General features: G+C 37.2%; 1 protein-coding gene across 4 annotated transcripts in view; it reads right to left on the reverse strand.

The window, feature by feature from the left end:
* Window positions 1-6358: 6358 nt before the first annotated feature.
* Window positions 6359-27485, reverse strand: part of LOC129903848 (uncharacterized) — a 106339-nt gene continuing 85212 nt past the window's right edge. For all 4 annotated transcript variants that reach the window (XM_055979363.1, XM_055979362.1, XM_055979364.1 and 1 more), the window contains 13 exons: window positions 25632-25745; window positions 25471-25554; window positions 21599-21649; window positions 21337-21516; window positions 20969-21249; window positions 20508-20876; window positions 20379-20442; window positions 20054-20200; window positions 16781-16885; window positions 16606-16716; window positions 16426-16530; window positions 7445-7514; window positions 6359-7341 (listed from right to left, as the gene is read on the reverse strand). In XM_055979363.1, the coding sequence (XP_055835338.1) occupies window positions 6635-7341; window positions 7445-7514; window positions 16426-16530; window positions 16606-16716; window positions 16781-16885; window positions 20054-20200; window positions 20379-20442; window positions 20508-20876; window positions 20969-21249; window positions 21337-21516; window positions 21599-21649; window positions 25471-25554; window positions 25632-25745 (2388 nt within the window). In that variant the 3' untranslated portion in view covers window positions 6359-6634. The remainder of the gene's footprint in view (window positions 7342-7444; window positions 7515-16425; window positions 16531-16605; window positions 16717-16780; window positions 16886-20053; window positions 20201-20378; window positions 20443-20507; window positions 20877-20968; window positions 21250-21336; window positions 21517-21598; window positions 21650-25470; window positions 25555-25631; window positions 25746-27485) is intronic.

Consider the following 27485-nt stretch of genomic DNA (forward strand, 5'->3'; position numbering starts at 1 on the left):
AAAATGCCTGAACCAAATGAAAAGGAGTAACCAGATGTACTTTTGTAATCAGCCAAACATCCACCCTAATCACTATTTGAATAACCAATAAGAGCTCCATTCTCCACACTTCTACACCAGATTTCATAATCAATCGTCCTTCTAATGTACCTTAACATCCTTTTAGCGGCTTCAAAATGATTAGTTCTGGGACTTTGCATATATCGAGATAACAAATTGGTCGCGAACATAATGTCTGGCCTAGAAGTAGTCAGATACAATAGACTTCCAATAAGACATAAAATTTTGGATCTGCCCTCTCTTCACCATCATACTTCATCAATTTTTCATTCACAACAAGTGGAGTTGCAACAGGTTTGCACTTGTCAAGCTTGAACTTATTTAACAAATTCAAGGCATGCCTTCTTTGAGACAAGAAAATTCCTTCACAAGATTGAGAAATCTTCATTCCCAGAAAAACTTCATTTCTCCTAGATTAGACATCTCGAAAGCTTTTAGCATTTTATTTTTAACTTCTTGAACCACAAAGAATTTTCACCTGTGATCATCAAATCGTCCACATAAACTGATATCATAACTAACATCCCATCAACTTGCCTTTTGAAGTATAAAGTAGGCTCATTTAGGCTTATGTTGAAGCCTTGAGACAACAAATGGGAATCCAGCCTACTATACCAAGCTCTTGGAGCTTGTTTAAGACCATAGAGAGCTTTTTTCAGCTTGTACACTGTCTTCTTCACCTGCAACAGTAAAACCTTCTGGTTGTTCAGCATAAATGTCTTCCTCAAGCAATCCTTTATGCTTGAAGATGGAGCCATCTGGATTAAACTTTGTTCGGTAGACCCATTTGACACCAATAACTTTCTCCTCTTCTGGCCTATCAATCAACTCCCAAGTATCATTTTTATTAGTCATGGCAAGTTCCTCCATTGCTGAAATCCAAATTTTGTGACTTGCTGCTTCTTCAAATGAGGATGGTTCAACAAGTGCCAAATTGCATTGCCATAAACTTCAGCAAGTGATCGAGTCTTCAAAACAGAAGAATCTATAGTTAACTCAACATCTGAATTATGTTTTGTTCCAGCAATAGGACTAGAAGAAGCATCACTTTTTTGTATATTTGGAGTTGCAATTGAAGTACTCCCACCTTGGTTCTTTATAACAATATCTTGATCCTAATCACAGTGGCTAGACTCATCCACTACAAGATCTCTATTGACAAACATCTTCTTGTTACTAACATTGTACACTTTGTACCCTTTTGTAACTGTGCTATAGCCCAACAGAATACCAAGTTCTACCTTGCTATCTAATTTGCCTCCTTTAGCATCAGGAATATGTGCATAGCACATCGAACCAAATACCTTCAAGTGTCTTGCAGATGGCTTTATACCTTTTCATGCTTCAAATGGTGTCATGCCTTGGACTGCTCTAGTTGGTAATCTATTTAGCAAATAGACAACAGTATTGACTGCTTCATCCCAAAAGTATTTAGGCATCTTCTTTTCTGCCAACATGCATCTTGCCATCTCCATCACTGTTCTGTTCTTCCTCTAAGAAACTCAATTCTGTTCTAGAGTGTAGCTAACAGTGAATTGTTGTTGGATGCCCAATTCTTTACAGTACTTGCTGAACTTATTTGAAGTATATTCAGTTCCATTATCTGATCTGATATACTTCAACTGACAGCCACTCTCCCTTTCTACCATAGCCTTGAATTCTTTGAAAACAGAGAACACCTGAGATTTGCTACTAAGAAAGTTGAACCATGTCATTCGAGTTAGATCATCTACAAAGAGAATAAAGTATTTGTTTCCACTCAAAGAAGCCTTCATTGGTCCACATAAATCTGTATGAACCAACTCTAGATTTTCCTTAGCCCTCCGAAGACTTCCTTTAGGAAAGGATCGTCTATGGATTTTACCAAATTGACATGACTCACAAACATCTCTGCACATGTCAATTTTGGGTACATCAAGCACCATACTCCTTGATTGCATATACACCAGTGAGCTAAGGTTGTAATGACCGAACCTTTTGTGCCAAATCCAAGTATCATTTAATTCAACATTGAAAGAGCAATTATCAACAAAATAACACGAAATTGGAAAGGAATTGTCAATCATGCTAATTTTAGCTACTTCACGTCCTTTAGGATCATAAATGACACATTGTTTGTCCTTAAAAATAAAGAGAATAATTTTTATGAAGCAATTGAGAAACACTAAATAAATTTTGAGTCAAGTTTGGCACATAAAGAACATCATTAATAATTTTCATACCTTCGTCAGTATGAAATTTTACTGACCCTCTACCGTGAGCTTGCACCAATGCACCATTTTCAAGCTTCATTTTAGTTATATCGAATTTGTCCAATGTAACAAACAAATTTTCATCAATAGTCATGTGCCTTGTGCACGCTCTATCAACATACCATGTACATTGATCAACATGTGATTTGTGCGATGCAATGAAAATCTCCTCCTCTAATTTTTCAACTTGGTGATCATCCACGAAATTAACTCGTTGGGAAGACTGACCACTTTGATTTTGCTTTTGCCTGCAATACTTCTCAATCTTCTCATACTTCTTACAATATCTACATTGAATTTTAGACATTTTTGACTTCTGCCAACAATTCTTCTCTAAGTGGTTTGTCTTCTTACAAATACCACAAGGTGGAAATTTTTCTTTTCTCAATGAATCACCTTGGTTTCCACCAAATTTTACCTCTCTAGATTTATCTGAGAAGACTTTTCTCCCTTCCTTTTGATTCTTGAATTTATGCCTTGCTTGAAAGGCATCTTCTACTATCCCTTCACTTCTTATAGTTACTCACTGCTCTTGGACTTGCAATTTGGAGATTAGTTAAGCTATTGTAAGAGTAGTCAAGTCACAAGACTCTTCAATAGCTGAGATTTTTGATTCAAATTTATCCGGAAGGCTGACCAAGATCTTCTCTACAATTTTTTGATCTGGAAAGTTTTCACCAAGTATTCTTACGATGGTTGTTTCACACGCCATAATTCTCGTAAACGCCACATCCGTAAGACTTGAATGAATGCAAGTGAGAGCTCTTATAGATCTAGTCATCAACTCATCGTACTTCTTAATTTCATTGAGAGTTGCATTAGCTCTCAATGGCTGGACAACAAGTTCTCCACTCTCAACCGCTTCCCATAAGTTGAGAGCCTTTAGATAAGCCTTCATCATGATTGGCCCAAATATGATAGTGGTCCTCGATAAAAATCGGAGGACCTGTCGTTGGTTGATTTTTAGGTGCCATGAATTTTTCCAGCAAATAAATCCAAGAAAAAAAATAGAAATTAGATGAGTCAAACAAGATTTGATTCAGATTCCTTAAGAAATGGGCTCTGATACCATGTCAGGAAGAAAAGGAAGGAGAACTTCAAGGCTATGAGATGTAAACAATAGGAAATTGCAGCTGTTAATTGCTACAAAATATTAAGATGTAGATGAAGATGGGGAAAACATAAGTTTTCTTTTTTGTTCTATATTTCATTCTAGATGTTTCATTTCATAAGCTTCTTATATATATAAAGTGTGAGAATTAGAACCACATGACAAGCAAAATATCTCACACTATATATATGTGTGGCTCACTAACCACCACTCATTTTAACTCAAAAGACTTGTCTACTACAAAAATATCTACAATCTAGGAGTTTCTAGAAAAATCTTAATTTCCTAACATGCCAATTGTTTTGTTAAGATTTGATTAAAATATTAAGCTATATAATTAAGTTTTTTTCTAGAATTCCATGGCTACCCTGTAGTTAACCATTATGTGTTGTATATTTTTAGGTTCTTGACTGCATGCATGGCATATGGTGGTGTTGGTAATACCTCTTTCGTTGAGGAGCTGTGTAATGGACATTCTGTTTTGAGAGACTATCTAAATTAAGAATTTAACTTTGTTAAGAGGGTTGATTTTTCCAAATGCATTTGAAATCTAATGGAGAATCAATGTTAGTCATTTTGTTGCACCTTTTCTATTGTTTAAAGCAATCATATGATAAACACTTCTAATATTTTCTCTGTCCCAATTTATGTAATATTTTTTTTAGTTAGTCAAAAAAGAATGATTCCTTTTTTGTATTTTGTTAACATCTTAACGTTAAGCTTTTCGTTTTATTCTTTAATGAGATGATTTATAGCCACTTGTTTTAGACAACAAGTTTCATAAGTCTTGCTTTCATTCTTTAATTTCATGCCCAGTCAAAGACGATCACATAAATTGAGACGGAGGGAGTAGTAAACTTTCCATTGTCACCACGAAGCCCAACTTTATCATATCAGGAAACACTCCAGGTACTTTTTTAAAATTGTGAAACTTTTAAAGGATCAATTTCAATCACATTTATTTTGAGAAGGGGTCGAAGACCAGCGTTATCAATATCAGATAAAGAGAAGTCCAAATCATCATCATCCTTTTTATTTTTTTAAAAGAGGAGCTTTTTGCAATGCAACAATGTCGAACATGTAAGTTACTAAAATATTCTTCGACTCACAATATAACTTACACCTAGTATTAACAAACTCATCATATGTAACATCTTTTCTCACCCGTATCGGTAAGGTATGACTGTCCTTCGACTTTCTATTATAACACTTATTGGTCTCTATCCATTCACCATTTAAATCAATTTCTAGTAGTATTTGATCCTCCATTAATTATCACAACTCCTACAAATATTTTAAAGATACATATATTAAAAATAGTGATAATATTATAATCAATATATATAATTTTTTTTGGTGTAAACAACATATGGATGTTTAAACAATATATGGTTATTTACATGAAGCATGTTTGTACAGTGCAAACTCTTAGTATAAACATCATGCAGTTGTTAAAACTATATATTAATGTTTAAATACATCAGAATGAGCATTTTAAAATGTAATTACAATGAGGGTGTTCAAAGAAATATCAATATTTATGTAAACACCATACAATTATTTAAACAACATGCAAATATTTAAGTCTTTGTATAAATATTTTGCGCTTACTAAAAACAACTAGACGTTGCTTATTAAAAATTCAAAAGAATAACATTTCACAAAAAATTCAAAAGTTAAAATGTCACCTCAAATCAGAGAAAAAGATAAATGCAGATTTATTATGAAGATAAATGATTCCTTGTTTAAGAGTATCAAGTTGCTTGAAAGATTGTGATATGCTAAGATTAAAAAAAAAAGAGAAGTGTCAAAAATACACCTAAACTATCCATCTTTTTTGAGTTTCATGCCTAAACTATTGAGAGTGTGAGTTTCATACCTAAACTATCACTTCTTAGTTTGAGAAACACACCTCTCTCTTTTATTGTGTTTCATAGAATTGAGAAGTGATAGTTTAGGTATGAAACTCACACTATCAATAATTTAGGTATGAAACTCAAAATAAAGGGATAATTTAGGTGTATTTTTGACACTTATCTCAAAAAATAAATAAATAAGAATTTGAAAAGGATAAAGATACCTACCTAAAAAAGCATTTTTCACTTCTTGAGCTGTTGAAGTGCGGATGCGGGGGAATTTTGGCACTTTTTACTTTTATATCTTAGGCCTTTATGCAAATACCCAAACTTTAGGGTATATATAAATTTATGTTTTAAATGAGCATAATCCTAATTAAAAAAGAGCCTCTTTTACTATATATTTAAGACTTATATCCTATTTTCTTTATTTACACCCTCTCCGAAGTCCTTTTTAATTCACTTCCCCGTCTTACCCTACATCTCGATAATTATAACATGTGACATATTAGCCCTTTACTTGTAAACATATGACCAATGGCCTTTTTTTTCTTCTTTCTTACGTAACATAAAACTTGTGTGATTTTTTTAAGACATAATATTCTAAAGCTGAATTTATGTCTTATAAGGCAGAACATGTGCCTTGCAATTTTATTTTAATATTAAAGACAAATATCAAACACCACAAGTTTGAGGAGCAACAATTAAGTCCACCCCAAAACAGGGGCATTCCTGCTAATGACCCTTCGATAATTCAATGTCTGGGTTTCTATGGTTGAATTTTGATCTCCGTGAAAACAGAAATCAATCAGGGTTCAGGGGTTAAAACTTATACCTTATGAATTAAGACGTGAATTTCCCAAAATATAATTAAAATTGGAAGATTTCCTAAGAGCTGCAATCACACCACCATGCATCGCAACTCAACCAATATACAATATCGAACTAGCGTAAAATTTCGTAGTGCCCATCATTTTCTGTATATCCACCTGCCAAAAATAAAATAAAATGCTACACAATTTCATTTAATTTTGCTTCAACCTATTGTTGATTTACGAATAGTCTGGGAGAGAAGGGCATGGAAAGAAAACCATTTGTACAATTCTCTGATGAAGTGAATTTCCCAGGTTTTTGGTGTTGGGTTTCAAAGCTCAATATACAGAAATACAAGAATTGAGTATTGAAGAGACAAATAAACTTGGAAGAATTTTCGTTAACGGCTGTGCCTTCAAAGAATTGGAAGTCTACACTAATTGAACAGTTATGGACACAGATTAACAGAAGGGGGGTAAAGTAGATTATATACATAATGTACAATGTACATATGGAAAATTACTTGGATCCTTTACATCTTTCTATAGTTGTCTAAGGCTACTTTGATGAAGAAGATGCACAGAACTCCGACCTTGCTCTTTTGCTTTGTCAATTGTTGATAGAAGTACCTGCAGGAAGTCCTCTGCTTCATCTTTTGATGTGAAAACCAAATTAGTCTGGAGTAGCGGAAGTGAAGTGCGAGGATTGTTGTTCCATCTCTTTCCCTTTGTTCCCCAGCTTCTTTTATGTGAAATATGGTTCTGCCTTAACAATGCGTCTGAGCTACTTCCCACAATGTGAACCTCATTGTCGTCGTTATCAGCATGAATTACACTATCCATCCCGATTTCTGTTTCTACCAACCACTCTGGGTTAGCAGGCACTCCTTGAAACTCAGGCATTCTGTATTTTACTATACTGGGGCAAAACACGAGCAATATAAGTCTCTCAGTGAGGATAACAAACTTCCCATCATGTCTAAGAGCTTTACACACTACTAATATTTCGTCTTTGAGCTTAACATGATCTTCAGCCTCTCTAAGTACAGATACTCCAATTGCTTCTTCCCAAGAGTAAGGCCGTAAAGGAAGTTCTCTATTTAAATGCCTTGGCAATCGGACTCTAAAGCGATGAGATCCCAGATTATGAAGTTTGCTCCGATTTCTGATGCTTTGTGCAGTTTTGCCGGTGATATCAAGGATACTGGCTGCTGGTCTTGCCACCAGTCCTGTCACTCCAAGAGCTATACCTGCAAGAAGAAATATATTATCTGAGAGAAGTCCTGTCACTTCGCAGGAGGTTCAATTTTCCTGTAACAGCGACTAGAAGAATAGCATGGATAAACTTGATACCTGAGAGAACTCCTGGAAGGCCATGTCTCTCTGCCCCTTTAATAGGTGATTGCAATAGACCAGTCAGACCCTGCAAATCAAGAATAGGTACCAATTTTTATTTTATTTTTTAATCAAGGAATAATTTCATTAATAAAAGAAGGGAAACTCCCGTATTAAAGTAGTAAACCAAAAAAGAGAACCTACAAAAGTAGATGGTTCTCTACCATGGGCACATATTCATCCGAACAAATAGGAATCTCATGGGTGCACCAAACATAACAGCATACCCCGTGTATTCCCACAAATGGGGTCTCCGGAGGATAGTGTGTGCAGATATCTTACCCCTACCTTGAAAGGTAGATAGGTTGTTTCCAAAAGACCTCGGCTCAAGGAAACATTGAAAAGCAGTCCGGGAAAAGAAATACCGAAGTGAAGAAGCTACGACAAAATATTTAAGATAGCATGACAAAGCATGCTGACAAAAGAAGTAACTACAATAAAATAATATAATAGTCGAAGTAGACGAAACAATAGATAGTAACAGAAATGGAAAACCAAGAAACTACTATGACTACTACGACTATTAGTATGAAAGGGTAAGTGAGACCAATCAACTATCTACTTTCCCTATACCCTAATCTGTGTCCTCCATACCTAGATCATGTCCTCGATAAGCTGAAGTTGAGACATATCTTGTCTAATTACCTCTCCCCACGACTTTTTTGGACTACCTCTGTTTCTCCTGAAAGAATCCATAACCAGCCTCTCACACCTCCACACTGGGCATCCATGCATCTCTTCACATGTTCCAACCATCCTAGTCTTGCTTCTCGCATCTTATCCTCCACTGAGGCTACTTCCACCTTATCCCGGATATCTTCATTTCTAATGCTATCTCTCCTAGTAAGCCCACACATCCATCTCAACATTCTCATTTCTGTAACTTTCATCTTCTGAACATGAGAATTGTTGACTGGCCAACACTCTGCCCCATACAACATATCTGGTCTAACCACCACCCTATAGAACTTGCCTTCAAGTTTTGGTGGCACCTTCTTATCACACAAGACCATGGATATGAGCCTCCATTTCATCCTCCCTGTACCAATACAATGTGACATCATCATCATCTTCCCACTACCTTGAATAATAATCCCAAAAAACTTGAAACTTCCTCTCTTTGATGATGTGGGTATCAAGTATCACTTCCACACCAACGTTATACGTTTTGTCACTAAACTTACACCCCAAGATTTCTGTCTTGGTCCTGCTCAACCCAAATCTTTTAGACTCCATAGTTTGTCTCCAAATCTCCAACTTAGCATTAATTCTTTCGTGAGTCTCATCCATCAAAACCATGCCATCTGCAAATAACATACACTAAACACCTAACCTTGGATTTGCTGCATCAATACATCAATCACTAAGGCAAACAAAAATGGGTACCCCAGTTCAACCCCATCACAATTGGAAAGTGCTCCGAGACTACTCCCACTGTCCTTATTCCGGTCTTGGTTCCAACATACATGTCCTTAATCGCATTAGTGAATACCACAAGTATACCTCTTGCCTTTGGGCATCTCCATAGAACCTCCCTCGGGACTTTCTCGTATGCCTTTTCAAGGTCGATGAACACCATGTGTAAGTCCCTCCTCCTTTCCCTATACTACTCCACCAGTCTCCTTAAAAGATGAATGGTTTCTGAGCTGAACGCTCCAACATGGATCTGAACTGGTTCTCAAAAATAGACACGCCCCGCTTTACCCTTATCTCCACCACCTTCTCCCAAACTTTCTTAGTGTGGCTTAGTGACTTTATACCCCTAAAGTTGTTATAGTTCTAAATGTCACCCTTGTTCTTATACAACGTAACCGTTGTATTCCACCTCCAATTTTCGGGCATTTTGGCCATCTTAAAAACGACAACAGCCACTCCAAAACTGCCATGCCCTACACTCTTCCAAAATAAGTAAAGGCTATTCTTCAACATACAAAATCATGTTCAATTCCGTCAAAATATCTTTTATTTCTCTCTCCATACTAGCTACATAAGAACTAATGGAGCGATGTCCCATATCCTCTGTCTTCTCTTCTGCTCTTTTAAAAGGCAAACTGAAAAAAATTGTCTTTTATCATCCCTGAATAGTCCATAGTAGTCCAAACCATATCAGAATCACCCACCATAACCTTGCAGCAACCTGACAATTTTACATTTGGAGTTAAGACCAAGTATTGCAAAGAGTGTAAACTACATGTCTGTTAGAATAGAAATAGGTATATACAATCCTACTTAGAGTAGGAATAGAAATAGGAAAATTGATAGGAATAGAAATAGTAAATAGTATCCTACTTGGTAAAGGATTGTATTGTAGTATCTATAAATAGGGTCTCTGTGTAATAATATAGATACATAATTCAATATAGATTGAACATGATTATGTAGCACTGTACATCATTCCGGTGACTATTTTTTCATATCTTATTTGTGTAGCACTGTGCCATCTTTTCGGTGACTACTTTCTCATATCCAATTTGTGTAGCACCGTGCCATCTTTCCGGTGACTACATTTTCATATCCGATTTGCGTAGCATCGTGCTATCTTTTCAGTGATTACTTTCTTATTTGTGTAGGGTCGTGCCATCATTACGACCCTACCCATATAATTTTTATTTTTCAGTAGGGTCGCGCCATCATTCTGACCTACCCATATCATTCTCTTTCTCAGTAGGGTCATGCCATCATTCTGACCCTACCCATATAATTTTATTTTCTTAGATTGTGACTACTTTCAAGCATCAAATCTAATAATCCAGCGCATGAGCATGTTCCGACTAGTTTTATGATTACTTTTGCCCAAAAAAAAAGAAGATATACTCAGATATTTAGGCTGGATTAGAGTGATGTTTTCTCTCTCGTGGCTAAACTAACATATGTTCCTTTTTCTATCTATGGTTGTCGTAATTGGACTTTTAATCAGTTGAACATTAAGAATGTTTTACTCCATGATTATTTCGAGGAATAAGTCTATATGGAGCAACCACCTAATTTTGTTGCTCAGGGGGAGTTTGGTAGTCTTGTATGTCGATTGTGTATGGTCTGAAACAGTCTTCTCAAGCTTGGTTTGAAAAGTTCAACACTGCAATTCAAGAATTTATCAGTCTGTGTTTTATCGACATTATGCCCCAAATCCAGTATTGCATGAAAAAACCAAGCATATTGAAATTGACTGGCCTTATGCATCAAATATAGTATTTCATGAGAAGACAAAGCACATTGGGATTGACTGTCAATTTTGTGAAGTCGAGTGATCAACTTGCAGATATCTCACCAAGCCCCTCATCGGTCCTCGTATTAATTACATTTGTAACAAGCTAGGGACATATGACTTGTATGCACTAGCTTGAGGGGAAGTGTTAGAATAGGAATAGGTATATACAGTCCTACTTAGTGTAGGAATAACAATATGAATAGTAATAGGAATAAAAATAGTAAATAGTATCCTACTTGGTAAAGGATTATATTGTAGTGTCTATAAATATGGTCTATGTGTAATAATAGAGATACACAATTCAATAATATTTTTCTCCTATATTTCTCACATAACAAGGAAGGTTGTAGAATTGTACATCCGGAGTTGAGACCTGAATATGAAGATTTTGACAAGCAACATGAAAGCTCCAACATCATGGACACAGAAGAAATTCCCGCCAAGGATTCTATCTAGTGGCAAAGTGGTAGGAGATCAAGGAAACTAGAATGCTGTTAAAGACAATCGGGTATTTACCACTGAGGATTCTGAAAAGAATACAATTGACAAAGGAAAAAATACTGATAAAGATATGGTACTTTGTGGATCACAGTGTAAATGTAGAAGTTATTAGTGATACAGAGCAGTAGGTAACACTCAAACTATACTTGCAGGATCAACAGAGATATATGCTTATAACACTGGTTTATGCTAAATGTGATGCAAATGAAAGACTCTTTCTATGGAGCAGTATCTACCTGTTAGCAAATACCAATACTCTACCTTGGTTGGTTGGAGGGGATTTTAGTGTTGTCTGGAATGAAGAAGAAAAAAATGGAGGTCTGCCAGTTTACCTTCAAGAATATGGAAATTTTGCTTTCAGTGTTAATTCCTTGTGAATTATAGGTGGTGAGGTGAGTTTCAAAGGGAGTGCATTAACCTGGTGGAATGGAAGGTCTGCAGATGAGTGCATCTTCAAGAGACTAGACAAAATTGTAGTTGATCCACTATTGCAAAATGGGATTGCACACATTGAAGTAGATCACTAGTCTAGAACTGGATCAGATCATATGCTCTTGTATTCATTACTTTTGTGATCAGGAACATAATATCATTAGACCACTCAAATTCCTGACTTTTTGGGTTGAACATGAGTCTTTCCTAGATACTGTGCGACAGTACTGGAATACAGCTGAAATGGGGAATCCTTTCTGGATATTTAAGCACAAGAAAAAGCAGGTAAAAAGGCACTTACCAAAAGGAGTAAAGATTCATATGGGGACATATTCAAGCAACTCAATATTAGGGAAGATATTGTACAGATCAAAGGGAAATTATTTGAAGAAGAACCCTCAAATGTAAACAAGATGGTGATGCAACAAGCTAAGGCAAAAAAGAAAAAAATACTTCCACTTTGAGGAGGAATTTGAAGGCAAAAAGCAGGAATCACCTGGTTTGCAGAAGGTGATAGAAATACTATATTCTTCCACAATCTAGTGAAAGGTTGGAGAAAGAGATTGCAGGTTAATAGATACAAAGTATTAATAGGGCCTAGCTTGAAGAAGAACAACAGATGGAAGATGAGGCAGTGCAATTCTATGAAAGACAAATAACATAAGAGGAAGAGGGAGCAAATTTCTCTTTATTAGATCACATTTCAGACATGATAGCGACCGACAGTATTGAGCTAGTGTGTGCAACCCCTTACAATAGAAGCCGTCAGAAAGGCTGTGTTTGATCTGAGAAAGGCACATGCTTGTGGTCCAGATGGATTATCAGGTTTATTTTACCAGAGTATTGTCTAGAGCTCTTAATGCACTTTCTGAGAATAGTCTATATCACAGTTATGGGATGCCTAAATGGAGTTCAAATTTGAACCACTTAGCTTATGTGATGACACCATCATGCCTCTGCTGAAAGAAATTCACCAGACATGGAGTATGAGAAAATATCAGGACAATTTATCAATGGAAGAAAAACTTCCTTCTATATGCATCAAATTGTAGCAACAACCCTGGTGGAAGAAGCGGAGAATTGCACTGGATTTGTGGGTTGACAGTTCCCTTCAAAATAATTGGGGTATCCAATTACACATGCTAGAAAGAGGAAAGCATACTACAATGAACTGCTGAAAAAAGTGAAAGATAAACTTCAAAACTGGAAAGGGAAATTACTGTCATTTGGAGGAAAAACAGAGTTTATCAACAATGTGCTGCAAAGCATGGCTATGTCTTTATTGTCTGCAGTGGTACCTCCTAAATTCACAATATATGAGTTCCGTAGAATGTTTGCTAGGTTCTTTTGGATACAGGGAGGAGGGAAGAAGTAGGCACATGTCAGCCTGGTTAAAACTATGCCTATCAAAGGAGAAAGGTGGATTTGGATTTAGGTCTCCTTGATGTCTCTAAAGCTATGTTTGCTACACTATGGTGGAGATTCAAAACTAGATCACTATGGAAAATTTTTATATGGAATAAGTACTGCAAGAAACACATTCCAACTGTGGTGCAATGTACAGGAGGATCTCAATTATGGAAGAAAATGTTGGAAGCTAGAGATGAAATAGAATAGGAGATCTGGTGGGAGCAGTTCATCCAATATCTGGTATAATAACTGGACCAAACTGAGAGCTCTCAGCTTTGTGGCAGAACCAAACTTTCAAATAGATGATCTGAAGTATTTCATGAATGAAGAAACTAGAATTTTCAAAGGTTACAACAGAAACTGCCAGAGGAACTAATTCTTAGTGAAAATACTGGAAAGTGGGACAAACCACGGTGGATGCCAACAATTACTGAAAAATTTAGAGCGAGTAATGCATGGCAGATAATGAGGCAAAAGGAACATTATTCTTGGCATTACAAATTGCTGTGGTCAAAAGGGGTTCCTATCAAAATATCTTTTTTCTTATGGAGGCTATGGAAGTTCAAGCTACCAGTTGACGAGGTTCTAGCAAGGTGTGGTTTTGATATTGTCTCGATATGTAGGTGCTGTCTACAACCTCAGCAGGAGACAATACACATTTATTACTTACAGGCAACTTTGCTTCCAGTATTTGGAGATATTTTACTACTGTTTACTACTGCAACTGGAGTACAAGGTCCTGTTGTACAAGTTCAACAGGCAGTGGTTCAATGGTGGAACATAATGTGTGCAACTAAACTCAAGCCAATATTCTAGTCTGCACCGTCAATTATCTGTTGGCAGCTATGGAAGAGGAGGAACATATTAATACGTGGAGGTTCAATGTCTTGGAGGAGAGTCATACATGAGATATAAGCATGAACATACATAAGCTGGCAAGAATTTTGTATCCTTGGCTACATAATGTCCTTCTCATGGCCCCAAATGGTGCAATATTTGGAGGGATACAGGCACAGATTACTGCAAGACTTGTGCAATGGTCTTTTCCTCTACAAGAATGGTTTAACTGTGATACAGATGGGGCGTCCAGAGGCAACCCAGACCAAGCTCTACAGCCTATTGCATCAGAAATCACAGAGGGGATTTTATGTATGCCAGTGCCAGTCAGATAGCAGATGCAATATGTTTATATGCAGAGGCAAGAGCAATGTCAAAGGGAATATACTGTGTATGTAATCAATTACTGCCACTGATCATGGAAACTGACTCTTTGACAATGAAGAAGATTGTAGATGGAAAATGGGAGACTCCATGGAGTATAAGCATGACATTGAAGGAGATAAATACATGGAGGATGAAGGGACATACATATCCAATTTGCTCACACTCTCAGAGAAGAAAACACTCTGGCTGATTTTTCACTAACATGGTTTTTAATTTTGCAGGTACAAGCAGTTTCTTTCATATCAGGAACTACCAATTGAAGCAAAGAGGATATAATGTAGACAAGACACCGATTCAAAATTTGGGAGTCAGGATGATCAAGAGAAAGGCACCAGACTGAGACAAAACATGTAAGGAAGGCAGAGGTCAGGCAGCAATCAGCAATGACTGATACAGCTCCAGGCTCTTACAGATAAAAAATAATATGGAGTGCAATAAACCAGATAAACTCAATACAGTAGAACTCTGCGGATTCATAAACTAATGGCCTTCTATCTAGAGTGTGGTATTAACTCTTGAGTTCAATCTACTGGAGGAAGACAATTGAAGAATGAAACAATAGTGTTCACAGGACAGGTTTCAAGTTACAAACCTATAGTATACAATATTCATCTGAGGTTGCTGCTTGATGATGACAGAGGGCACCACTGCATTTTCCATTTGAGCCTGAAGGCCATTTCAACTAGTTTTGATATCATAGCACCTGGTGAGAGCGTTGAGGTGACTTGAGATGACATCAAACTGAGGCTACTGGATTTGTTGCAATGATCTTCTATCACCTAGCATATAGCTTCCTCCATCTTGTTCTAGAGGCACTTTTGGCCTCTTTGTTTTTATTTTCTGCCTAGTTTTTTGTTGTTTTGTTTGTTTTCTTTCTGGATTCCAGATTTGTACTTACTTGAGTTTATTTATTCCACTTCCATTTAGCCATGGCTAAATGGCTAAATGGTTTCTACTAAAAAAACAAAACAGCAACCTGACAATGTTCCAAAAAGGTGATCCACTCCCTATCCCGAGTTTTTGGACATAAAGCTCACCAACATATGTGATCGTCCTTTTCATCAAATTCTCGATTGTCAAAATAGCTGCTCTTGTTGCCATCCATACGAAGAAATATACCTTGGTGCGCTGGGAATCCAAACTATATCGTGCAGGAAAACTGTCTCATCTCTTGTGAGCATCTTGGCGTAAGGATACTTTACTGAGCAATGATCACCAAGAATCGTGAATTTCCAAGGATGGAGTTTGTTGGTAGTGCCTCAAGGAAGTTTTGCAATTCCTTCGTCTCCCAATCTTGAAGATTTCTCCTAAATTGAAGATCCCAGAGAGCATTTCCTTCTTGCATCTTCCGAATTTATTTGACTCTCATCTCCCTTTGACATGAAATACTATGAATGTTTGGATATGAGGCTCTCAAGGTGTTATCACTGCACCACTTGTGCCCCCTGAAACTAGCCCTTCTCCCATCCACCACCTTGAAAGTATGTTTCCACTAAATTCTTCCCACCCCTTCAAGATATTTCTCCAGAGGCCGCACCCAAAAGGAGTAGTAATGTTTCCAACTCTCCACCCCCTTCCATAACTAAATGTTTTTCTGCTATCACCTCTCTCCATAGTGCGTGCTCTTCTATTCCAAATCTCCAAAGCCACTTCCCTAGCAAAGCCCTATTAAACACCCGAAGATCTTTAACCCTGAGACACCCCAATTGCTTTGTACCCGTAGCAGTTCTCCAACACACTAAGTGAAATTTTCTCGATCTATCGGCCGAGTTCCAAAGGAAATTTCTTTGTAAACTCTCCATTTTTTCCAATCACGCTAGCCGGTGCTTGTAGCAAAGACATAAAGCAAGTGCGAATGCTCAACAGGGTGCTCTTGATGAAGACTTCATTTCCCTCTTTTGACAAATACCTCTTTTGCCACCCTGCAGGTCTTCTTTCAACCATTCATAGGTATGAATTGCGAAAAAGAAATGAATCAAAATTGCAAGAGATTAACTCTCAATACACACCAATCCATCTTTAGCAGTGACGTCTTGACACACATGAGATACAGTGAGACTCCAAGAAGCAATAGTATTCTAAAGGCATGAAGAGTCAAAGGAAAAAAAGAGGAAGTGAAACAGGCCGCTATGCCCATGCGAACTAAGAACTGAAAATAATATACCTCTAAAAATTCATTTATCACCCCTTTGCTATGGGATGATATTCCCTTTTGGTGTCTTTCCATATTTCTGACAGCCTGATCATCAAAAGTAAATGCCACGATACCCTACAAGATGAAGTGAATTAATATGAGGGTCAGATAAAATACAGAGTTTGAAAATGTTGCTTGATGCAAAAGTACCTTGTGCGCAGCTTTGCTGAATTGGGTGGCAGCATCACTTAAGGCATAGACGGTGTTACTCAAAAGACTAGAGGTCCCTTGTGCCATGCCTTTAATAAACCCTGCACGAGTCTGCAGAAAGAGCCGGGCTTTACAGCTAGTTGGAAGGATAAAAGAGTAGATAATGCATAAGTACCTGGAAAACACTTTGTACAGGAGCTGACAAGAAATCTTTAAGGCCAAGACCCATGCTCCTTGCAAACCCCATAGGATTTCCGATAACTCCTGCTGAACCAAATACCTGCAGCAAATGACCGTATTTCACTGTCCATGACCACTAAGAAGACCATTGCAAGAAACAAGTCGTCCAATTAATAAATGAACTATCAGATTGAGGATAATAAATCAAAGCTTGGCTCTTCGAATCATATACCAACATAGGCAAATGGATACTCACAGAAACCAACAGATTTAGCTCATCTGAGTAGCTCTGAGCCGAGGGTCTTTCGGAAACAGCCTCTCTACCTCCATGAGGTAGTGGTAAGGTCTGCGTACATCCTACCTTCCCCAGACCCCACTTGTGGGATTTCACTGGGTATGTTGTTGTTGAGTAGCTCTAAGCGACAAAAAATACTTAATTGGGAAGGTTTTTCATGAATCATCACACTAAGTATGACATCATTACAAAAATTTGTTATTTCACGGTTTAAAAGCAAGTACAATTCCATACTATTTTAAGCTAGAACTACTTCCGTTTTAGGTATTCAGAGAAATGGATTGAAGTTCAAAAGCATTAGTAATGTTTTGTCAGTTCTAGTGATAGTAAGATATCTAGGTTTCCCCACCTCTAATCCCTGCATCATCCAAGGGTTCTTCTCTCTTTTCTTTAAGCTTATGATTTTCTTTCTCTTAGAGACTTATTACATAGAGATTTTAGAGTTACAGCCAAGGCATTTTGGATAGTTGATAATGAGAGATACTATGATGTGAAGGATCTGGAATGCCTAAAAGAAAGCCAGACGCCATCATTGGGTGTTACAGCATATGAAGAAGAAAAAATGGGCACCAACGATGAGGTAACTAGTACAATCTTCTTGAATAAAACATCATAGAAGTAACCGTACAAAAATGTGCAACAAGACAATCAAGTGTGCAATCGTGAGATGGTTAGGGCATGTGCAGAGGAGGGGTGTCAACGCCCCAGTTAGGAGGTGCGAGTGGTTGGATTTGGGGGCTATGCGGAGGGGTAGGGGTAGACCGAAAAAGTATTGAAGAGAGGTGATTAGACAAGATATGGCAGTACTCCATATCACCAAGGACATTACCTTAGATAGAAAAGAGTGGAGGTCGCAGATTAGGGTAAAAGGCTAATAGGGATAGAATGGCGTCTTACTGTGTGTTGGTTTAGGGTGGTCGTAGGTCTAGGCGTGCCTTGGGTCTATTATGCAAGGCAGCGGGGAGATTGACGATGATGTCACACACATTATTAGGGCAGGGTGGATGAAATGGAGGCTCGCTTCCGGTGTGCTATGTGACAAGAAGGTGCCACCACAACTTAAGGGAAAGTTCTACAAAGCGATGGTTAGACCGGCTATGTTATATGGGGCGGAGTGTTGGCCAGTTAAGATCTCTCACGTTCAAAGATGAAAGTTGCCGAGATGAAAATGTTGAGATGGATGTGTGGGCATACCAGGAGCGACAGGATTAGAAACGAGGCTATTCGGGACAAGATAGGAATGGCCTCGGTGGAAGACAAGATGTGAAAAATGCGACTGAGATGGTTTGGGCATGTGAAGAGGAGAGACACAGATGCCCCAGTGCGGAGGTGTGAGAGGTTGGCTATGGATGGTTTCATGAGAGGTAAGGGTAGGCCGAAGAAATATTGGGGAGAGGTGATTAGACAGGACATGGCGCAGTTACAGCTTACCGAGGACATGACCTTAGATAGGAGGGTGTGGAGGACCCACATTAGGGTAGAAGGCTAGTACATAGTCTCGTTATTCCTCCCTATTAGTAGGCGCATTAGCACACTATAATTTCTTGTGCTCTGATTTCTGTTATTATCTATCACTTTCTGTACTTTGATTATTCTATTTTATCTCTGTCGCTCTCGTTATTTGCTTTCCCATATATGCCTTATCTAACCTCTTTCTATGCTTTTGTGCTTTTATTGAGCCAAGGGTCTTTCAGAAACAGCCGTCCTACCTTGGTACGAGTAAGGTATGCGTACACTTTATCCTTCCCAGACCCCACATTGTGGGATTTCACTGGGTTGTTGTTGTTGTTGTTGTTGTATTGCAGTACTTTGCTATAGTTATTGTTCCTATCTTGTAAATTTTGCATTGCATTTTATTTTTATTTTTACTTTTTATTTATTTATTATTTTTTTTAATTCTTTTTTTCTTTATGCTATATATATATATTGTTTTTTTCTCTCGTACTTGGAACTGTGACTTTCGAGCCGAGGGTCTTTTGGAAAAAGCCTCTCTATCTCCATGAGGTAGTAGTAAGGTTTGCGTACATCCTACCCTCCCCAGACCCCACTAGTGGGATTCCACTGGGTATGTTGTTGTTGTCGTTATTGTCAATCTATTAGTCTAATTACAAAGTTCAGAGTATATTTTGGTCCAACCAATTAAATATGTTTTACATCTGATAGATAAGATAAGACCTTCTCCCCTTCTCTTTACTCTACATTCTGTACAGCTAAGGGTATCCTAATAGCAAAACTGGGGATCTCTTCCATGACAACAAAGACAGACAGTGGAGAAAACTCTTCCACCTAAAACCAGAAAATTAGTTGAGAATGAGTAACAATGTTTAAAATATCCACTGAGAAACTTAGGCTATTATTGGAATTACCTCTCTTCACACCCTTCACATTAAAGTACAAGTTGAATATAATGAGACTTCTTGAAGCTTGTTCTAATTTCAATGAAGCTCACATTGCAAGATCAGATATGTAGTGCAAGCAAAGCCTAGACCTTGTGCAGACTCAGCTCCTCAAGCTCTATACTTGGATCTGAAATTCTGGTTGACATTTGATTCAGAAGTCAGAACTGGGATGTTCTAACCTAGACCGAATATTCAAGGCACAGTCTGGTTTGGTCTGGAGGAGCATCAAGAACGATGTTTTCTTATAGATTTAGAATATGTGAGCGTTCAAATTCTCTAACTCTTCTACTGAAATTAGTCCATTTAAATCCCCTATCAGAGATGAGATCATGTCACTGACTCAGCCTGATGACTCTTACATATTCAAATTTTCTTTTCAAGGGAATCAAGAATGGTAGAGGTAGTAAAACTGCAACAGAGTGGTGCCGACACTTCTGACAGGAGTTCAGTCAATTGAGTTATACACGAGTGTGATAATTTGGAGAGAAATTCTCCATCTACCCATCTACTGAAGGAGGAGCAGAGGTTAAGTGATTAACAACAGGGAAGACAGTTAAGGTGTGCAGAGATTTACCTTGTACATCTCATGAAGAAATTGTCGTGTGTAATGCTCGATAAGTATCTCTTGAACGGATTCCCAGCTAGCTAGCTGATGTGAAAGGATTACTTGTTTAAGGTGAATTTGTGCTCCCTCGATATCAGCAAGTGCCATAAGACCCCTCTGTGAAAGTCAATGTCATGTGTCTTGAGAAGCACATATATGAATGAAGTTTGCTAAGTGATATTTAGCAATAAACAGTATTATTGCAAGATGGTTTCTCAAGCTAATTGTTACAACTAAGCATCGATTAAGAATTTAGAAAATCATCATATTTCCACCATCCTTCAGATAGCCTTACATGTATAAGAGATTCTCCAGATGTAAGCACTCCATTTCGAAGCAACCAGGGACTGCTGGAGAAACTACAAGAAGTAATTCAATGTTATAAGCTTACAGTAAAGTCACATGAAAACATGATATGAATTACCTTAAAGTCAACTTGATCGGTGCCACATCAAACAACTCAACATAAATCTTCTTCTGCTTTTTGGCTAGAAGGTGAATCTGTTGCCAGGGGGCTCCAATAGGGACTATCGAAGGTAGCAAGGAGGTCCTATTGCTGTTTTCTTGAAACACAGGAATATTAACTGAGTAGTATTCATTCACATTTGATTTCTTGAGTGCCCAATCTACGGAGTTAGAGGTGTTCATAATAGAAACACCATCAAAAAGAGGATGATCTATTGCATTAGAGTGCTGTAACACTCTGCTCTGCAACCTTGAAGATAATGTTTTAATGAAATCAAACAGACTCAAGATTACATCCTGATCAAGTTCAAGATGACAATCTGCCACTCTGCAAGAGAATAGACTAGTCAGGCAGTGATACGACAGATAAATGTTGATAGAGTTCGAGACCAGTATGTTTGTTTGGATTAAGTTACAGACCTTAGACTTATGTGCTCGAAGGAAACAAGTGACAGATATCGATTCTTCCACTTTGTCACCACCAATGAAAGAGCCGGTTCCCGTGACCTCTCCAAAACACTTTCTGCCCTAGTTCCACTAGTAATACCCTTACTAACATCAAACGACAAGATGACAGGGTAAGATGTACATGTTAACTGGTTATCAATTTGCAAGGATGTGATTTGCAAGGAGAATCTCTGTTGATCTACACTCTGTGCGAAATCAAATGTAATGTCTCTTGCACAAGCGAAAAATAGTTCCTGAAAAATAAATGGTATGACAACTCAAAAGCATTTTGCATTGAAGCTTACATTTTAATAATCTTCGTTTGCAACCATAGAAGGTACCTCTGGCATAGAGCTTATTAGAGAGATGCCAACATAAGGAATGTCCACCAATATTCTCTCTTTGCAGTCGGCAGAATTTTCATGCTTCACTATCTGGTTTTTTTTATCTTTAGAATCATAAATGTACGGACCCTTCAAACCATTCAATACATGGCAACTTGAATCAATGATGCTCAGAATCTGTATTTGTAAAAGAAACTGTCACTATAAAAGAGACATGAAAAGAAAGATGGTCTTGAATGTTAAAGCATCATCAATGCACCTTGACTGCTCCTTCAGAGTGGACAGAAACAATCAGAGTTCTTTGAGGCTTCTGAAAAAGGTAAGCAGAAGTCATATGTGTAAGAAAGGTAACTAGATTATCATATAAATGGCTGGAAAAATATTAATTATGGTCTCATATACAATATAATATAGAGAGAATTGTAATTAATATAAAGAGAATGACAAGGAAACTTGTTACAAAACAAAATAAGAGAATGGTAAGGCTGTTAAACCTATGGACTACTAGATGAAAGTAACATAAAAGAACCACAATGCATAGATCATCAACTATCGACTTTCTATTTTTTTTGGATCAGTACAAGATTGTAGTATTCTGCAATTCTCTTTTACATACAAGCCAGTACTTTCGACTTTATATATCCAAGTTCTCATTTCACAAGGAAATAACATGTCTGCTATTTGTAGTAAAGTATCTTGCAACATTTCAGGCGTCAGTGATTTAAATCACAAGGTACTTTCAACATGGACTGAAAAATAATGTGAGGACTGCCGACCAGTTTGAGAAAACTACCTTACAAATGAAGCCATACAAAAAGTGGAAAACCATTTACTAAGAACAGATATCAAGGATATCTTCCAATGGAACAAAACAAGATAAACTAGCATGGGCAGTTTCTGTTTTCAATTTTTTATATATACTACAACAACAAATATGTCTCGATCCCAAATAAGTTGAGATCGGCTATATGAATTCTCATTGTCCATATATTAAGGTCATCTTAATCCAATATTAAATAAAATAAAAATATAATAAAAGGTACACAGAGATCTCTATATTTATTACTGGAATATAAAAATCTGACAGTCCTATAAGACTCGTAGCAGGCATTGGACCTAAACTAAATATACTAAGGAGGAAGCACGGTGGACGAAGCTTCCACTATACACAGGGTACAGGGAAGGGCCGTACCACAAGGGTCTATTGTACAGCGCCTTACCCTGCATTTCTGCAAGAGGCTGTTTCCACAGCTCGAACGGTGACCTCCTAGTCACATGGAAATAACTTTATCAGTCACCCCAAGGTTTCCCTTCATCGCCTAAGCTAAATATACTAACATGACTAAAACATAATCCTAACTAAATTGTATCATCATCGCCTACTTGGATCTTTTTGTTCCAACTTGCCCTATTTTTCGCTTGGTCTGCATGGATGCCGCGAGAAAGAGAAATTGAAAGAAAACAAAGCTTGATTGATCCCTAAGCTAATGAGGTTTAAATAACTAATTGTACATGTTTTAGGTAAGGAAAGAGAATGAGCACATAATTACAATACATAATTAAAAAGGACAAAACAAGCTACATACTATATTCACAAGATTCTAATATTCCCTCTCAAGCTGGTGCATACAAACCAAATGTACCAAACTTGCTACATATATAACGTGTTCTATATGTGGCAATGGACTTGGAGAATATATCTGCATGTTGATCATTTGATTGCTTGAACTTTGTGACATGTCTCTTGAGACTTGTATCTTTACTATTATGAAAAGTCAATTTCTCAGTGTTAGGGCCTCTCACGAAACAATGGATTTGATCTATTATGAAGTAAAACCTGATTGTCACACACAAGTTCCATTGACCAATCTCTCTAAATTTCAATTCTTTATATAGTTGCTTGATCCATATGAGTTCACATATAGCTAGTGCCTGATATTCTACTTCAGAACTCAATCTTGCTACTACAATTTGTTTCGTACTTTTCCAAAACAATAAATTTCCCCCAACTACAACGTAATATCCAGAGTAAGATCGTTTGTCAAAGGATAACCCTGCCCAATTTGCATCTATATATCCTACAAATTACTCTCAGTCTTCGGAAAAGAGTCATTTCATTGGAGCAGGTTTGATGTATCGATGAATAAGCATAACTGAGTTCCAATGGCTGTCACAAGGGGAATCCAATAACTGAATTCTAACATATTTTGGAAAGCAATGTCAGGTTGTTTCACGTTGAGGTAATTTAACTTGTCCAGCAACCTCCTATATCTTCCAGGATCACTTAGGGGCTTCCTATAACCTGGTAGAAATTAATAGGATCCATCGGAGTATCAATAGGCCTTGACATTCCTGTCTCCTCAAGAATATCAAGAGCATACTTCCTATGTGAAGCAACTTAATTGATTAAGGTTCTTGGTATGAAAGTGCTAAAAAAAGGTGATGTTTCAATTTGGTAATTCCTTCTTCATCATTACCTGTTATGACTATATCATCAATATACACCACCAGATACATGCACAAACCAGGAGCAAAGTTATGAAAGAATATAGAATGATCAGCATCGTCAAATCATTTTAAATCATGCCAAACCCCTAAAACTGAGCGAAATGTGCCGAACCATGCTTGAGAATTCTAAGCAAAAATCACAAGATATAGCTGAGAGGAGTATTGAAAGTGACTGGAAAGTTGCTAGTTTACAGAAATTTGCCGGAAAGCTGCTGGAAAATAATCTGAAAGTAGTGCAATTTCAAAAAATAAAAATAAACAAATTGAAACTAGTGAAGAGAAATCTACAGGCTTTGCAGGGTGGTATGGACGGAAGCAGTGACTGGAGTCACCGAATTAGGGTTCAGTGATCTAAAATTAACAAAACTGGATAACAGCTATATGACTTCCAGGGAACCAGATCTACTTCGGAAGGTGGTAGGAGATGGACTCATGCGCCAGTGCGTGAATATGACACGTCGGAGTCGCTGCAACATTAGGTGGCCCATGAGAGCAAGGTAGGTCATCTGCTGGAGTGGTTGACTAGGGTTTGGTCGTGAGAGGGTGGGGGACCCTGTGGTGGGGTTGGTTTTCACATAAACACTGACAGAAGAAGAAGATGATGCAAAACAACATATACAGTCGCTGGAAAATTGATGCATAGTGACTGTGTGACTCTATTTTCTTTCCCCGGACGTTTCTCACCAAAGCTCTAATACCATGTGAGAAGTAAAGACATAGGAAAAGATAGTTATTAAGATGTATCTCGACATTATTAGACTGAGCAGTATTTATAGTTATATTCTACACAATACATAATAATTCTTTTCTATGTGGGACACTATATGCATTAATATTCGATGAATACATTTGTTCCAAACTCAGAGCTTATGATAAGTGCACTCCAACTTGAGGGGGAGAGTAAGATATTACATATTTGCATCAATCAGAATGATTTGATTAGGAGCTGATTTAGGATATATGCTTACCAAAATTATATAGGTTAATAACTATAATTTCCCAATCAAGCTTTTCTCTTTTTCTCATTTTCTTTACAATAAACCACTAATAGCTTAAGTTTTAAGATTAAGCCTGTGCAATTTAGCATAGTATCAAAGCAGATGCCCTGGGTCAAATGCCACCAATAATAAAAAGAGGACTTTCACTTCCTTAGACAAAGAAAAAGGCTGCCCCTAATTTAACCTTTCCACTTTCGAAATTGAGAATAAAATATAATCCCTTTTGAAGTACTCCCTTATCTTGTATGTTTCCTTTCCAACTGATCAATAAACTGGTTGTAGCTCCATTTCAACACCTTCAAGGAATCTGTGATAATATTTGGTAGCAAAACATTGTTGCTCTTTTGTTACAAGCAAATATTTTTTTATAGAATTAGGTTATTGGTATATACCGGTCTAACTAGTTCAAATAATAATAGTGAAATTTAAGGTAACATTATTTTAGAATTACTAATTCAAGTACAGACTTCTGATATTTTCTAATTTACACAACAAACCAACAGGTTTTGGTATTACCAGGCTATGCCAACAATCAGAACAGGATTCGGGTCAAGAATGAAAAAGTTATATGGTGAGTACAAGCTCTGCCTAAACTTTACAAACTGAATTACAAAAAGTAGATTACCTCAGGAGTGGCAGGTAGGTAAACGGGTGCATAGTCTTTTACGTCATCTAGAGCATATGATCCTAAAACACGTTCCCCCGGAACCTAAAAAATCCAGAGAGAACTTTACTAACAGAGACCTGCTTAAAAACCATTTAGCTTTTAAATATAGCAAAACATACCTCAATAGTGAGACGATGTGGATAGCAGGGTTCATCCCACGCATAAGGGCAAGAAGTGTAGGAATGGACCATAGTTTCAAAAGTTTCACACCTTTGTTGATAAACGCGTAGCCGCTTGAATAACCAAAGAAGAAAAGGGCGAATTAGTTAAAGATCAAGAACTAAGCAGAAAGCCTGACATTTGTTATGCTGGTAAAAAAATTTGGAATGAGCAAGCATGTAACATAGGACAAAAATCTATATCAAGCTTTTCACCCTTAATAAAATTATAATTTAATAAGCATGAATAACAAATATATGGACAAAGAAATTGATTGTTTTTACGATAAAGTGAAATATCAAGGTTTTGCATCGCCTCTTCAAGAAATGCTCATTCACAAGGAAAAGTGTCTTAGAGCCTTGATGACGACACTGAAGCACACATTAAGTGAGGCGAAGCGCTCCATGCGTTTTGAGCCTCGCTTTAGGGCTTAAGAGCGCCTTTGATAACACCAGGTATGACCAGAATGGAAAGGAGAGAAACTATTAGAGCATAAGATGTCTGAAAAATTGGTGAAATTTTAGGATAATTTAAGATTAACACACTTCTCAGTTGAGTTCAAATTTACTTCCTAGAGATAGTAAACCTTTACCACATCTGGAAGGCCTAATCCTTTTGACACCTAAAACAAGGGAGTTGAGGAACTTAGTGATGGTAAATCATTTAGTCTCTGATCCTTTATTTTCTTCGGTGCACCCATATAGTTCCTGTTTGTATAGAGGATTGGGTGTCCTTCAGAGAAAATCATATTTTGTAAGTTTCTCCTTGTTTGGTATATCTCTTGTATACGGCCAAGTTGGCCTTGTTACTATCTATGAAAACCTTACTTGATCAAAAAAGACAATTCACTAATCGATTCCATAATTTTGATGAGTTTGCTAAGTAATTAGACCAATATTTCCTAATTCAGTAGATATCTTAACCTGTGGATTAGGGATGATTATGTAATTTAATACTTAACCCAAAACAGACTTTGTCAGGGACAGAAACTTTAAAAGACACAATTTACTTGACGAAATCTTCGACCTTTCTTATGTTATAGAGAACTTAAAGGTCTCCAACAAAATATTTTGAATAATATATGGATCTTCTCTAGGTAGCTGAAGCTTTTAGATGAGCTTAGCTGGTTAGATACACAAAGTGAATTGATGATATCTTACCGTACTCCCCTCTAATAAAGTGAATTTCCCACATGTGGGAACCATGTTGAAAACCAAATTAAAACAATAATTATTTAGATGTTAAAAGTTGCTATGTAAGGAAAACAAGGACAGTAGTGTGCAAATTAGAGATGGAAATCACCTGCGCACCCTTTTAAAATGAGCAAACCCAATGACATTCACTAGACTTTTAGATCTTTATGTTCTTTTTAGTTGAATAACTTTAGTCCATTGTTTTCAAACATGAATATATGTTAAATGTTTTCCTTTTGGTAGCTTACATCTATATAAAGAATTTGCTACAGAATATGTCACAATATCCTACAAATGTCCCTACTTTTAGACTTTTTTTTTATCTCGTGGTGTCATGTCCTTGTCCAACCTTGCATTGTTCACAATTTACATTTGCTACTAGTATCCTATGTCACTCAGCAATGACATCTTTATCTGCATTCCAATCAAACTTAGACCAGTGTTGCAAAGGCGCTTTCAAGCCCTGAAGCGAGACTCAAAACATGTTGAGCGCTTCACCTCGCTTAATGTGCACTTCGATGTTGTCAACAAGGCTCTAAAACATACTTTTCCTTGCCAATGAGTGTTTCCCAAAGAGGCCACACTAAATTATTGATATTTCACTTTATTGTTATTTTTTTT

This window comes from Solanum dulcamara, chromosome 9, assembly GCF_947179165.1.
Source record: "Solanum dulcamara chromosome 9, daSolDulc1.2, whole genome shotgun sequence".
NCBI classification, from domain to species: domain Eukaryota; kingdom Viridiplantae; phylum Streptophyta; class Magnoliopsida; order Solanales; family Solanaceae; genus Solanum; species Solanum dulcamara.